General features: G+C 37.3%; 1 protein-coding gene across 1 annotated transcript; it reads left to right on the forward strand.

Annotated features, from left to right (window-relative positions):
• Window positions 1-1,791: 1,791 nt before the first annotated feature.
• On the forward strand, window positions 1,792-5,984 carry LOC103715182 (glyceraldehyde-3-phosphate dehydrogenase 3, cytosolic-like). The gene is made up of 12 exons (XM_008802725.4): window positions 1,792-1,935; window positions 2,047-2,079; window positions 2,210-2,310; window positions 2,784-2,899; window positions 3,007-3,106; window positions 3,671-3,817; window positions 3,924-3,984; window positions 4,079-4,176; window positions 4,907-5,049; window positions 5,358-5,441; window positions 5,572-5,661; window positions 5,798-5,984. Exons 1-12 carry the CDS (start codon window positions 1,932-1,934, stop codon window positions 5,841-5,843), a joined length of 1,023 nt encoding a protein of 340 aa, XP_008800947.1. The 5' UTR covers window positions 1,792-1,931; the 3' UTR covers window positions 5,844-5,984.
• Window positions 5,985-12,662: the final 6,678 nt, after the last annotated feature.

Consider the following 12,662-nt stretch of genomic DNA (forward strand, 5'->3'; position numbering starts at 1 on the left):
GTTTGGCATTCAAAATCCTAAGGGAAGATAGATTATGCAAAATCATTACTATGCATCAACTTTTCGGTATCAAAATCTAATTCATGTAATGGTTGATTTGCTCCGTGTCTTGAAATTTAAGAGCAATTTTCTCTTCATCTTCTATTAATTTATCTATTGGTTGCATCAATAAATAATGTTTAAGCATTGTCTTTAACATTGTGCATAAGATGAGCATATTGGAAATGAGAATGTTGAGATGGATGCATGGTGATATAAGAAAAGATAGAATAGAAAAATAAAGTCATTCATAAAAAAAGTGATCATTGTTATCGATCACCACCATTGCCTGTGTTTTGTTTGGATGTCCATAAGCGATTCAAGTTTGGAGAGGGGTCGGGGTTGTCTCGAGCATTTTGTAGTCCACGTCCTTGGTTGAAGCCTTTCTTGGCTATTTAAAGGGATCCATGAAAAGCCTTACTACTATTGCTCGGGGTGTCAAGTGCGCTTACATGGCCTTCCACGTCTGGTTGGACATAAATGTTCGAATCTTCAACAACAAAAAGTAGCATCCGAGGACCGTAGCTCACATGGCTCTACTGCATGCTATTGAAATTACCCAGTCTCTTTCTTATGTTGCACTTGGGACGACAAAGGATATCTAAAACTCTCATTCAGCTTTTACAGTGACCCGAGTGATCTTATCTCATAGGAGCTCCTATCCCCTGAGCTTTCTCAAGATGAACTTTAACCGATGGCGGCAGCAAGGAATGAGCTAGTTTTGTAATCAAGAGTCATGATTCTAGACTTATCGCGATTGGGGTTTGACGCATTTTTGATACTTCCATCCCTATAGTAGAGTTGAGAGCTGCCTGGAAAGGTTTTTGAAGGACAACATAGGATCGGCAATGGGCACTCGCTTTTGCAGGACATCTGTAGGTTGACGAGAGATTGCGGCGTATTCTGGGCCGCTCGAACAGAGTTGCTAACTAGATCGCTTCCTTTGTTGCCTGGCACTCGAGTGGGGTCTTTTGGAAGGCCCATGAGGCTGGCTGCCCATTCCCCTATCAGTCCAGCTCTTTTTTTCTATTTTTTTTGGGGATGTGGTCATGCTAGAGCAGTATGATTCTCTGTTCTATGATTTTTTTTTTCAACTACAATTAAAGCTATCAAAACAAATTGAAACAGCAGCAAATAAATACTTTAACGTAATCAAGTCAAATATAAGCTCGGATGGGCTAAGTTCAAATTAAGGCTTCAACAATGTTGGCTGGGCACAAATTAAGTCAAATTTTGCTTCTTCCCGTCACACTGTGGGCATTTTGGTCATCAGCGGCGCACCCAGATGCAGACCAAGACCCTTAGGCGGCGGCCGGTCGCAGACGGCAGAATGGCGGCTCCCACGCAAAACCACCGGCTCACCCCGGAAAGAAGCCTCCAGAAACAGAAGATTCCCTCTTGGATCCCGGGAGTCAAGTGGCATAACCCGTTATTCAACCGAAAATCTCGTGGCATTCTTCCTTCCTTCCACCACCTTAACGTATACTTATTGGATGGACCAGGTCCAATAGTCACTCGCCACATCACCCCTCGTATTTAAACAATTCAAGATCAAATGAGAAGTGCCCGTTATCCACCGTACATGTGCCCAGAGATTTGGATCGGTCCACTGGACCTGGTCTGTCTGCACCTTAACCTGCCGTCACGTGGCCTCTCGCGTTAAGCGGCGTCACGGATCACGTCTCCCTTGATGGTGACGTGGCAACCGGGGACGGTTTTCCCCATTTCCCGCGCTGCCGCAGCTCCGCTGCCACTGTATTCCTTTCCTGGTCTTCATGTTGGCAGCTTAAAGCCACCATGTCCTCCACATCTCGCTCCCCGTCGTCTCTCACGCACTCTCTATCTCCTCAGCATCTCTCTCTCTCTCTCTCTCTTTCTGATATCCGATCGCGATGGGTAAACCCTTCGATCTCTTGTCTCGTCATTCTTCTTCTTTGATCTTTGCTCTTCGATCGTTGTTGTCTGAGTTTTGGCGATTTCTTCTTATTTTTGTATTTTTTTGAGCAGCAACTGAGAAGAAGATCAAGATCGGCATCAACGGTTGGTTCCTGGCCCTTTTTGCTGATTTTTATGTGGATTTAGGGTTTTGATCTGGATGATGAGGGTTTTTGGGTGGATCTGGTTTGTGGTTTTAGTCTTGATTTCTTATGATGTGCTCCGATGGTGCTAGGGTTTGGAAGGATCGGGCGTTTGGTCGCCAGGGTTGCGCTCCAGAGCAGTGATATTGAGCTTGTGGCCGTCAATGATCCGTTCATCGGCACTGACTACATGGTATTAGGCGAAATCCTTTTTGTAACTTTACTGATCTATGGATCTGATGTCTGATGTGTCGAATTTTTATCGTCGTACGTTGATTATTTTGATAGATTGTTAGTACTATTCGTGCTGATTCTTGGTATCTTCTAATCCGTCGTCGCTTTGCTTAGCTGTTTAGAAATAGTTATGTGATTATTCGGTCGATCCGCACGGTTTTATGTGGGAGATCGTGATGCATGAGGTTTAGCTCGGATTTGTTTTTACCGATCCGATCGTGCTCTATTTAGATTTTAGCGTTTCACAGAGGCTTCTGATTTATTTAACAAAAAAATCCGACCTTTTTCTTCCACAATATGATATTAAAGCCTCGACTTTTGAGAATTCAAATCGTCTGTAATCATGGAAGTTTGGCTGTTTGTGTTGCAGCATCTAATTTTGTATCTAATGAACTTTTTTTTTGTGGGTGTTTTTTGGGTCATGAACTGTAGACGTACATGTTTAAGTATGATACTGTGCATGGGAAGTGGAAGCACCACGATATCAAGGTCAAGGACTCGAAGACCCTTCTCTTTGGCGAGAAGGAAGTCGCTGTCTTTGGCATTAGGTAGGCTGATCTCTGCTGCCCTTTCTGATGATTTTTCTTTCTGTCTGTATGTTCTTTGTTGATTTGGTCTGGTAATAGGAGTAGTTGTAACTGTTGCTTTTGTGTAGAAACCCTGAGGAGATCCCATGGGGTGAAACGGGTGCAGAGTATGTTGTGGAGTCCACTGGTGTCTTTACTGACAAGGAGAAGGCGTCTGCTCACCTGAAGGTACTCTATCATTTGTATCAGTTTTATCTAGTTGGGTTATATTATTTGACCATGCTGGTAATAGATCAAAATAGGTTTGATTGTTCATGTATTTTAATATCTTTACCTGGATGGTTGATTTTCTTCTGCATGTTCAAATAATAAACAGATATATGACATCTAGGTGTTTTGTATGATGTTTATGGTTTTATGTTGGTCTATGAGCGGCTCTCTGCAAGGTTTCGGTGTATTGAGATCCTAGGTTGTGAATTTTACTGTTTTATCTAGAAATTTGTTGAATATTTTTTTCTCAGTGTTACTGGACTTGTCAAAATGCATTTTTGACACCCTATAAACACCGCATAAAAGTAAAATGCATTTTTGGAGCTCAGTCAGCGTTTGCTTTTCAACATGCGAATATTTCTTGTGCCTAGATTTTTTTATTCTTTTTACCTCATGTTCAAGAGGGAAAAAAGTCAGAGTACGTTGTTTAGTTGGCATTATGTTATTTTTTTAATGATTTAATAATGAAATTCATGAGATTCAGCTGATCATTCTTGTTGGACAAATCTTGTTTAACATCAGGGTGGTGCCAAGAAGGTCGTCATCTCTGGTCCTAGCAAAGATGCTCCTATGTTTGTGGTGGGTGTGAACGCGCATGAATACAAATCTGACATTAATATTGTCTCCAATGCTAGCTGCACCACAAACTGTGTAGCTACTCTGGCCAAGGTAATATTTTGCCTTTATGGTTTTATGTTTTTATCATCCATTTGTACTATGCAATGACAAATGGCTGATTAGATTATGTTGAATGTTGAATGTTGAATGTTGATAGGTCATCCATGATAAATTTGGCATCATTGAGGGTTTGATGACCACAGTGCATTCTATCACCGGTATATATTGCTTGAAATATATGCTTGATTTTTAATTGGGTTGCAATTATTTCAATGGCTGTAATTTGATAAGATTTCTTCTTCTGTGCTTCAGCTAGTCAGAAGACTGTTGATGGGCCATCCAACAAGGACTGGAGGGGTGGACGAGCTGCCAGCTTTAACATCATTCCTAGCAGCACTGGTGCTGCCAAGGTATTTCCACTAACATTGATATATTCTATCACTTCTTTTGATCAATTACTGCTTGTAGCTTCATGCATTTTGTATTTGCTCCTGGAGGAGATTTGCTTTTTTATTTCAGCTCTCATTTAGGGATGATGGACATACCTTGGGATGTGGGGAATATCAGTGCATACCAATGTTCAGATTTAGTTGATCCATTCTTTTCTTTCATTTACAATCATGAAATTTTGGGTTTCTAAAGCAAATATTTTGGAAGTAATAAAGCTGGGTATGACTTAATTTTCTCGATCACCATAGTTTTTATTAGTTAAGTTGGTTTCCTTTTTTCCCCTTAGATTATGTATTTTTATTTTGCTATAGTTAATTTGGCTGTATAATTGGATGTTTTAACTTGGGCTGACCATGAATTCATTGAGGTTGCCTTGTATGTTTGATCGTGGGTTGATCACCTGTTAGCCTTTTTAACTGAAGAAAAATTTGGCTTGTAGAATTTTGTCATGTTGAATTGAAGGATGCATTATTGTTTTCCTTCACCTCTAGACCGAGCGAGCGGTGATGTTTATTCGGTGGGAGTGAATACATTCAATAGAATATTAGGCATGTTTTTTAATTGGAGGCTCATGCGAGCCATATATCCTCACACGATCATCCTTACACACCACAAGTAAAACTATGTCGAATCTGAATATAATTGTCTTTCAAATATAATTCCAATATTGCTGTTTTGTTGTTCCCACAGGCTGTTGGCAAAGTGCTCCCTGTCTTGAATGGAAAGTTGACCGGCCTGTCTTTCCGTGTTCCAACCGTGGATGTGTCTGTCGTGGATCTCACTGTCAGGATCGAGAAGTCAGCCACGTATGCGGAGATTAAGGCTGCTATCAAGTAAAGTCTTTATAGCAAATAAATTTTGACAAGATTATTTGTTGTTCTACTTAAGAAAATCTACAACCTCTCTAAGTTTATTAGCTGCTTGATCCTATTGTCCTGCCCATTCTGGTTGATGCAGTTTTAATGTTTAATTCGTCCTGTTGCATTAGAGGCTATATTTGTCCTGTCCTAATGCCAGGGATCTTTCTGTGCTATATTCTTCTTCTTCTTCTGGCTGATACCCTGGTTTCTTATTGGCATCCTCTAACCAAAGCCAAAGCAGAGGACGATTGTATTTATTTGTCTTATTTTGTGCACCACAGGGAAGAGTCTGAGGGAAGGCTCAAGGGTATCATGGGTTATACTGAAGAGGACTTGGTGTCCACCGACTTCATTGGTGATAGCAGGTATTACCATTCTGCAAATCTTGCTCGGAAACAATTGGTGTAGTTGATCTAATTGCTTGCATTTCGATTGATGAATGGATCACAGCATTTGAAAAATGTTATTTTAATTGCGCTGTTGCAAATGATGCAGGTCAAGCATTTTCGATGCCAAGGCTGGAATCGCTCTAAATGATCACTTCGTCAAGTTGGTGGCTTGGTACGACAATGAATGGGGCTACAGGTAATGTCTTCTTTACTTATGCATTATGCGGTACCGGACCAATGGACCGATGGACAGTGACCGTCTTGGGTTGCATTTAGCTTGCTCTTTTACTTCTAATATTATGAGATATATGACAATTTTTCCCTCTTTCCAGCTCACGAGTTGTTGACCTGATCCGGGCAATGGACCGCAAGAAGTAGAATGCTTCCCTGGCGGTGATGTGTTGATGTTGGTGGTCAATAGGTGTTCGGTGATGTGTTTAAGAATAAATGTTTGATGACGTGTTGTAACAGTTTCTTTATGTCACCTCCGAATTTGGGGTGAAATAGATGCCGCATATCCATATATAGCGGACTATGGACCATACAAACTTGTAAGACTATGGATAATAATAATTTTTAAAAATTTATTTAATCAAAGTTTATCAAAATAGTTCTTATTATAGTTGCAAAGTGACACATAAGTTAATATATGCTCATAATTAATCAAGACTCAAATAAAATATTCTAGCTAGGTTGATTAAAATTTTAATAATTGAAAGTATTTTTAAAAGAACTGGTGCATATATTTTTTTGAAATTTACTAAGTATTTTTATAAAAATTATAATATCAGAATTATCATATAATTTAGTGGTATGGGTCGTACAAAATGTCAAAAATTACGATTTTAATCATCAGTGACAATGATGTCGACTGACTAATGACTAATGGAGCCTGTTTGGTTTTCCATCTGGGAGCGTCTGTCAGCCGCCGCTTCTTTGGTCGGAAGTGGTCTAGATTATAATTCCCGAATCAAAACCCGTTCCTGCAAAGAGGCCCGTTCTGGCTCCGGCCTGTCGCTCGTTCCTGCTTGTATAGTTATTTCGAGTACTGGGTGGTGGAACGGGTTATTCTTGGGGGTTTATGGGCACGGCGGTTGGGAGCTTGGGTGATGAGGGGCTCGTCCGTGTGGCGGAACATGCATAAAATATATGTTGTGTTCTGCAGAAATTATGACGAGAAAGTATCACATGCTTAAAGAATCAGATACTTGGAATATCAAGATTTGGAGATTTTGAAAGTTCAACATCAAACAGATCAGAATATATTTTAAATAGCTATTTTTAATTCTTGTTAACTATTAAAATTATCATAATATATTTTTATAGACACGTTTAATTATTTTTTAATCTTAAAATAATTAAAAATACGTTTAAATATTTAAAATAACTATTAAAACTATTTATTGGGCCGAGTTTTTGGTTAAAGTTAAACAACTATTTTTTATATTGTAATTTTAATAGTTATTAATATATTTTTATATTAAAATTATCATAACCTTTTTATATTGTAGTAATTTTTTAACGATATATTTTGAACAGTTTAAAATTAACTGTTAAAAATAGCTACTAATCGAGTCGCTATTGGGCTTGTTACCTAAGCTCGGAACCAAACGAGTCCTTGGACTGTTTATTTGCGTGCAAATCACTGGGCCAGAACCATTCCTGTCCTGGGAAACAGCCTTGAGACAGGTTCAAGTTGCTGAAATTTATGGCCATATAGGACCTGCTACCTACTTCTCTGGGCCAAGCTTTAACCATGCATGCTTAATTAGGTGTTGAACCCCCCGTTCTTTCTGACTGGGAGACAAGTTTGTTATTTTATCATTTTTCTATAAAGTACCAGCAATAATATTGTTGCTTAACGGGCACTTATGTGCTATGGTTTTTTCTTGTTCTAAAACAAATTCTAATTTATTACATTTTATGTTTAAACCATACAATTGTTTTAAATCACATGACTCGTGGAGAAGTGAATCCTCACAGAGTTCTCCAGTATTTGATGCGAAGGCCGAGAAGGCAGTAAAGATGAGACCGATAGACCACTACCCTTAATTTAGGGCATGTTCCACGAACACCCGCTCGGCTTTAAAACGTTTCGAACCGTTTCTTCGTATTTCTAATTTGTTCCAAATTAATCCTCTAGACGATGTTAGGAGGTAGTAATCTGGTTCAGACAAAAGAACAAATGGTTGGCGATCAATAACAATGATCACCTCAGGCTTTTTTTTGTCTGCTGAAAGTGGGAGTATCATGTTAGAATATTGAGCATTATGGGAGTTAAGTTTTTAAGCCAAATTAAATGTAGGACCCACATGTTTAATTGAACAGGTCCAACAGGAAACGTATTCTACTCTTTGAGTAGAATAATGTGATATATTCACATGCTCAAATTCGTTAAGTAGTGAATTAGATAATTGGCTTCAAAGTATCAAATTGGTAATGGATTATTGATGGAAAAATATGGATCCTACATTGGGAGAACATATTTCAGTAAATGGTTTATATAGTGGCAGATTTCAGTTTTTAAAACCGTCAATTGTCAACAGTTGTGTCTGTTCAAAGAATTTATTAACTTCCTATAACTGCCATTCGGTTGTAATATATAATTATCCTTCACTCCAGAAATCTGAATCTCTCTAGAAATCTGCAGGATCATTTTTTGAAGTTGCAAACAGATTTTCTGATTTGCTCTCTCTCTCTCTCTGCACTTGTTTCTTTATTCCTTCCAGCCCATTCCCCTAATTGAGTACTAAGCATTGAGTTTCAAACAAGGCTTGAAGATTGTAGTGCTTCATCTTCAAGAGGTTTCATACCGTTTTATCCTGGGAGACAAACGTCTATACAAACCTTAAGCACCGAGAGGGAGACGAATTTGTCTTAAGGAAATTGTGTTAAACACAAGACTCGGTTATCAAGTTCAATTGACATTCGAATCATTGTAAGTGGTTATATACAAATTATGTTTGCATTGTTTTTATTTATCTCAGAATTTTAATATTGTAGTATTGATAAATTTACCCCATAACAATCTTAAGACAAACTCTTTCTTTCTGTTTTATTAGTACTACATATTATAAAAATTCTGTGTTACAGATTTTTGTTAAACAAATTTCTGCACAGTTTTTGACTCTGTACAGTTTAATAAACAGATTTCTGCCTAGTTTTACATCTGTGCAGCAATACAGAATTGTAAATCTGTGCAGAATTATAATTTACAGATTTCTGTTATCAATGTTATGTACAGTATCTCAGTTCTGTGTAGTATTAAATTTGACCACTAGTATAATCTGTGTAGCATTACAGTTTCTGTGTTAAACTATTTTCACTAAATCTATACAGTTTTGATATTATCAGTTTTTTTTTTTTGTGCAATAGTATTATTTAGTATATATAATTCTGCAGGTTTATATTTATATATACTTTTACAAAGTTTGATTTCTGAAATTTGTTTGCAGTATTGCTTACATTCCTGGTATACTGAAACGTGACACACACATTGATTTTGTGCAGATTTTTTAAACTCATTCCTGAATTGTTTTGCTAATCTACTTACATGTGTTTTTACACTTTGAATTGTTTTTTATCCAACACTTGTTAATCAGTCTTCATCACTTTAATGCACATGCATTAGTCAAACCTATATTTATGTTGTGTGTGTATATATACAGTTAGTGCAGGAAAGGATAGTTAATTATTTTTTGGTCAAAGTTCTTTAAGTGTATCTATATCAAGCTAGTTTAGTTAAAGTCAATATTGTTTATACAGTATTGGACTTGTTCGATTTGTGTTAATCAGTATAAATTATATTTAGTTTATTTTTAATAATCTACAGTGAATTTAGATTTCTTCCATTGAACTGTACAAATTTCATACTCTTATAATTTTGTGTACAATTCAGTGACTGAAAAAATGGCATCATCTAGTGCAATGCCTGTGACTCATGGAGAGAAACCTGAGAAATTCAGTGGGCTTGATTTCAAAAGGTGGCAACAGAAAATGTTGTTTTACCTAACCACTTTGAATCTGGCTAAGTTTCTCTCTGAGGATTCTCCAAGCAAGAATGGTGAAGATGAGGCTGTTGTTGAAGCATGGAATAAGTCAGACTTTCTATGCAAGAACTATATCCTGAATGGATTGGACAACACTTTGTATAATGTTTATAGTCCAATGAAAACAGCAAAGGAATTGTGGGAGTCCTTGGACAAAAAGTACAAGGCAGAGGATGCCGGCTTGAAGAAATTCATAGTCGGACGTTTTCTGGAGTATAAAATGGTGGACTCCAAAACAGTTGTGAGCCAGGTTCAAGAATTTCAATTAATTCTTCATGATATAATGTCTGAAGGCATGAGTTTAAGTGAGTCTTTTCAGGTGGCTTGTACCATCGAGAAGTTACCACCTTCGTGGAAAGACTTCAAGAACTACCTGAAGCATAAGAGAAAGGAGATGAACCTGGAAGACCTGATAGTCAGGCTGAGGATAGAGGAAGACAATAGAGCCTCTGAGAGGAAGCTTGGAGGATACTCCATTGAGACCAGGGCCAATGTCATAGAACACAAAGATAAAGGAAAAAAGCGAAAGTTCTTCGGACAAGAAAAAGGACCTAAACAGGGGAACAAAAAGAAGTTCAATGGCAATTGCTTCAATTGTGGCAAGAAAGGCCATCAAGCCAAGGATTACCGAAAACCCAAGAAAGCATCCACTCAAGTCAATATGATGAACAAAACCACAGATGAGTTTTCAGATATCAATTTATCTGCAGTTGTCTCTGAGGTGAACTTAGTAGGAGGGAATCCTAAGGAATGGTGGGTGGACACTGGAGCTACCCGTCATGTGTGCTCAAATAGGTCTATGTTCTCAACATACAAACCACTAGAGCATGGAGAAAAACTGTACATGGGAAACTCCTCAACTTCCAAGATTGAAGGAGAAGGAAAGGTCATTCTGAAGATGACTTCTGGAAAGGAACTGACTTTGAATAATGTGCTGCATGTGCCAGACATTAGGAAGAATTTGGTTTCTGGTTCTTTGCTGAGTAGGAATGGTTTTAAATTGGTTTTTGTGTCTGATAAGTTTGTACTAACTAAGGATGATGTGTATGTGGGGAAGGGTTATATGAGCGATGGGCTCTTTAAGATGAATGTAATGACTGTACTCCGAAAGGAGATTGTTAATGACAATAAAGCATCATCTTCTATTTATATGGTTGACTCCCCAAACATATGGCATGGTAGGCTAGGGCATGTTAATTTTAATTCTATTCGTAGATTAATTAATATGGACCTATTGCCTAAGTTTAACATTGATTCTAATCATAAATGTCAAATATGTGTAGAATCAAAGTTAACTAGATCTTCTTTCCAATCTGTTGAAAGAAGTTCTGAACCTCTTGATTTAATTCACACTGATATTTGTGATTTAAAATTTGTTCAAACAAGAGGTGGAAAAAAGTACTTTGTTACTTTTATAGATGATTGCACACGGTTTTGTTATGTGTATTTATTGAGAAGTAAAGATGAAGCAATCGACATGTTTACACATTATAAGAATGAAGTTGAAAATCAACTTAGCAAAAAGATAAAGGTCATACGTAGTGATAGAGGTGGAGAATATGATATACCTTTTGATGAGCTTTGTTCAGAACATGGCATTGTTCATCAAACTACAGCTCCATATTCACCTCAATCAAACGGTGTTGCTGAACGTAAAAATCGAACCTTAAAAGAAATGATGAATGCTTTGTTGATAAGCTCTGGATTACCCCAGAACTTGTGGGGGGAAGCGTTACTTTCCTCAAACTACATTCTTAATAAGTTACCCCATAAGAAAATTGAAAAGACACCTTATGAATTATGGAAAGGAAGAGCTCCTTCTTATAAATTCTTAAGAGTGTGGGGGTGCTTAGCTAAAGTTGCAGTCCCTAAACCCAAAAGGATTAAGATAGGACCAAAAACTGTTGATTGCATTTTCATCGGATATGCACATAACAGTAGTGCATATAGATTTCTAGTCTATAAATCAGATATTTCTGATATACATGTGAATACGATTATAGAATCTAGAAATGCATCATTTTTTGAGGATATTTTTCCTTATAAGAATGATGCAGAAGCTTCGAGTTCATCAAAAAGAACTCATAATGCTACTACTAGTAATCATCAAGAGAATATAGGTCAAGGTCCTATAAACAATGAAGATGAACCTAGGCGTAGCAAGCGGGCAAGAATAGCTAAGTCTCTTGGTCCTGATTTTCTAACATATATGTTAGAAAATGATCCTCGAACGTTCAATGAAGCTATGTCTACTCCTGAAGCTCCTTTTTGGAAAGAAGCTGTGAACAATGAAATTGAATCCATACTGCAAAACCATACATGGGAACTAGTGGACCTTCCACCTGGAAGTAAACCACTTGGTTGTAAATGGATATTCAAGAAAAAGTTGAAAGCAGATGGATCCATTGATAAATATAAAGCCAGGCTTGTAGCTAAGGGCTTTAAGCAAATGGAAGGATTAGACTATTTTGATACATATTCACCAGTAACTAGGATAACATCCATACGTATGCTAATTGCCATTGCAGCATTGCACAATTTTGAGATACATCAAATGGATGTTAAGACAGCATTCTTAAATGGTGAATTAAATGAAGAAATTTATATGGAACAACCAGAAGGGTTTGTGTCACCTGGACAAGAGAAAAAGGTGTGTAGACTTGTTAAATCCTTGTATGGATTAAAACAAGCACCTAAGCAATGGCATGAGAAATTTGACAGTGTTATGTTGTCAAATCAGTTTAAAATAAATGAGTGTGACAAATGTGTATATGTCAAGAATACTCATAATGGATACGTCATTGTATGCCTTTATGTTGATGATATGCTTATTCTCGGTAGTAATAATGAAATTATTAAAACTACAAAGAGAATGTTAATGAATAAGTTTGATATGAAAGATATGGGTGTTGCCGATGTCATTTTAGGAATCAAGATTTCAAAGACATCAGAAGGACTGATTTTATCTCAGTCACATTACATTAAGAAAATTCTTGAAAAATTTAATAAGGATGACAAAAGTCAGGCTAGAACACCTATTGACGTAAATCTTCATTTAATGAAGAACATTGGTACCGGCATATCTCAACTTGAATATTCTCGTATAATTGGCAGTTTAATGTATTTGATGAATTGCACAAGGCCAGAT

The sequence above is a fragment of the Phoenix dactylifera genome, chromosome 7 (genome assembly GCF_009389715.1).
Source record: "Phoenix dactylifera cultivar Barhee BC4 chromosome 7, palm_55x_up_171113_PBpolish2nd_filt_p, whole genome shotgun sequence".
Lineage (NCBI taxonomy): Eukaryota > Viridiplantae > Streptophyta > Magnoliopsida > Arecales > Arecaceae > Phoenix > Phoenix dactylifera.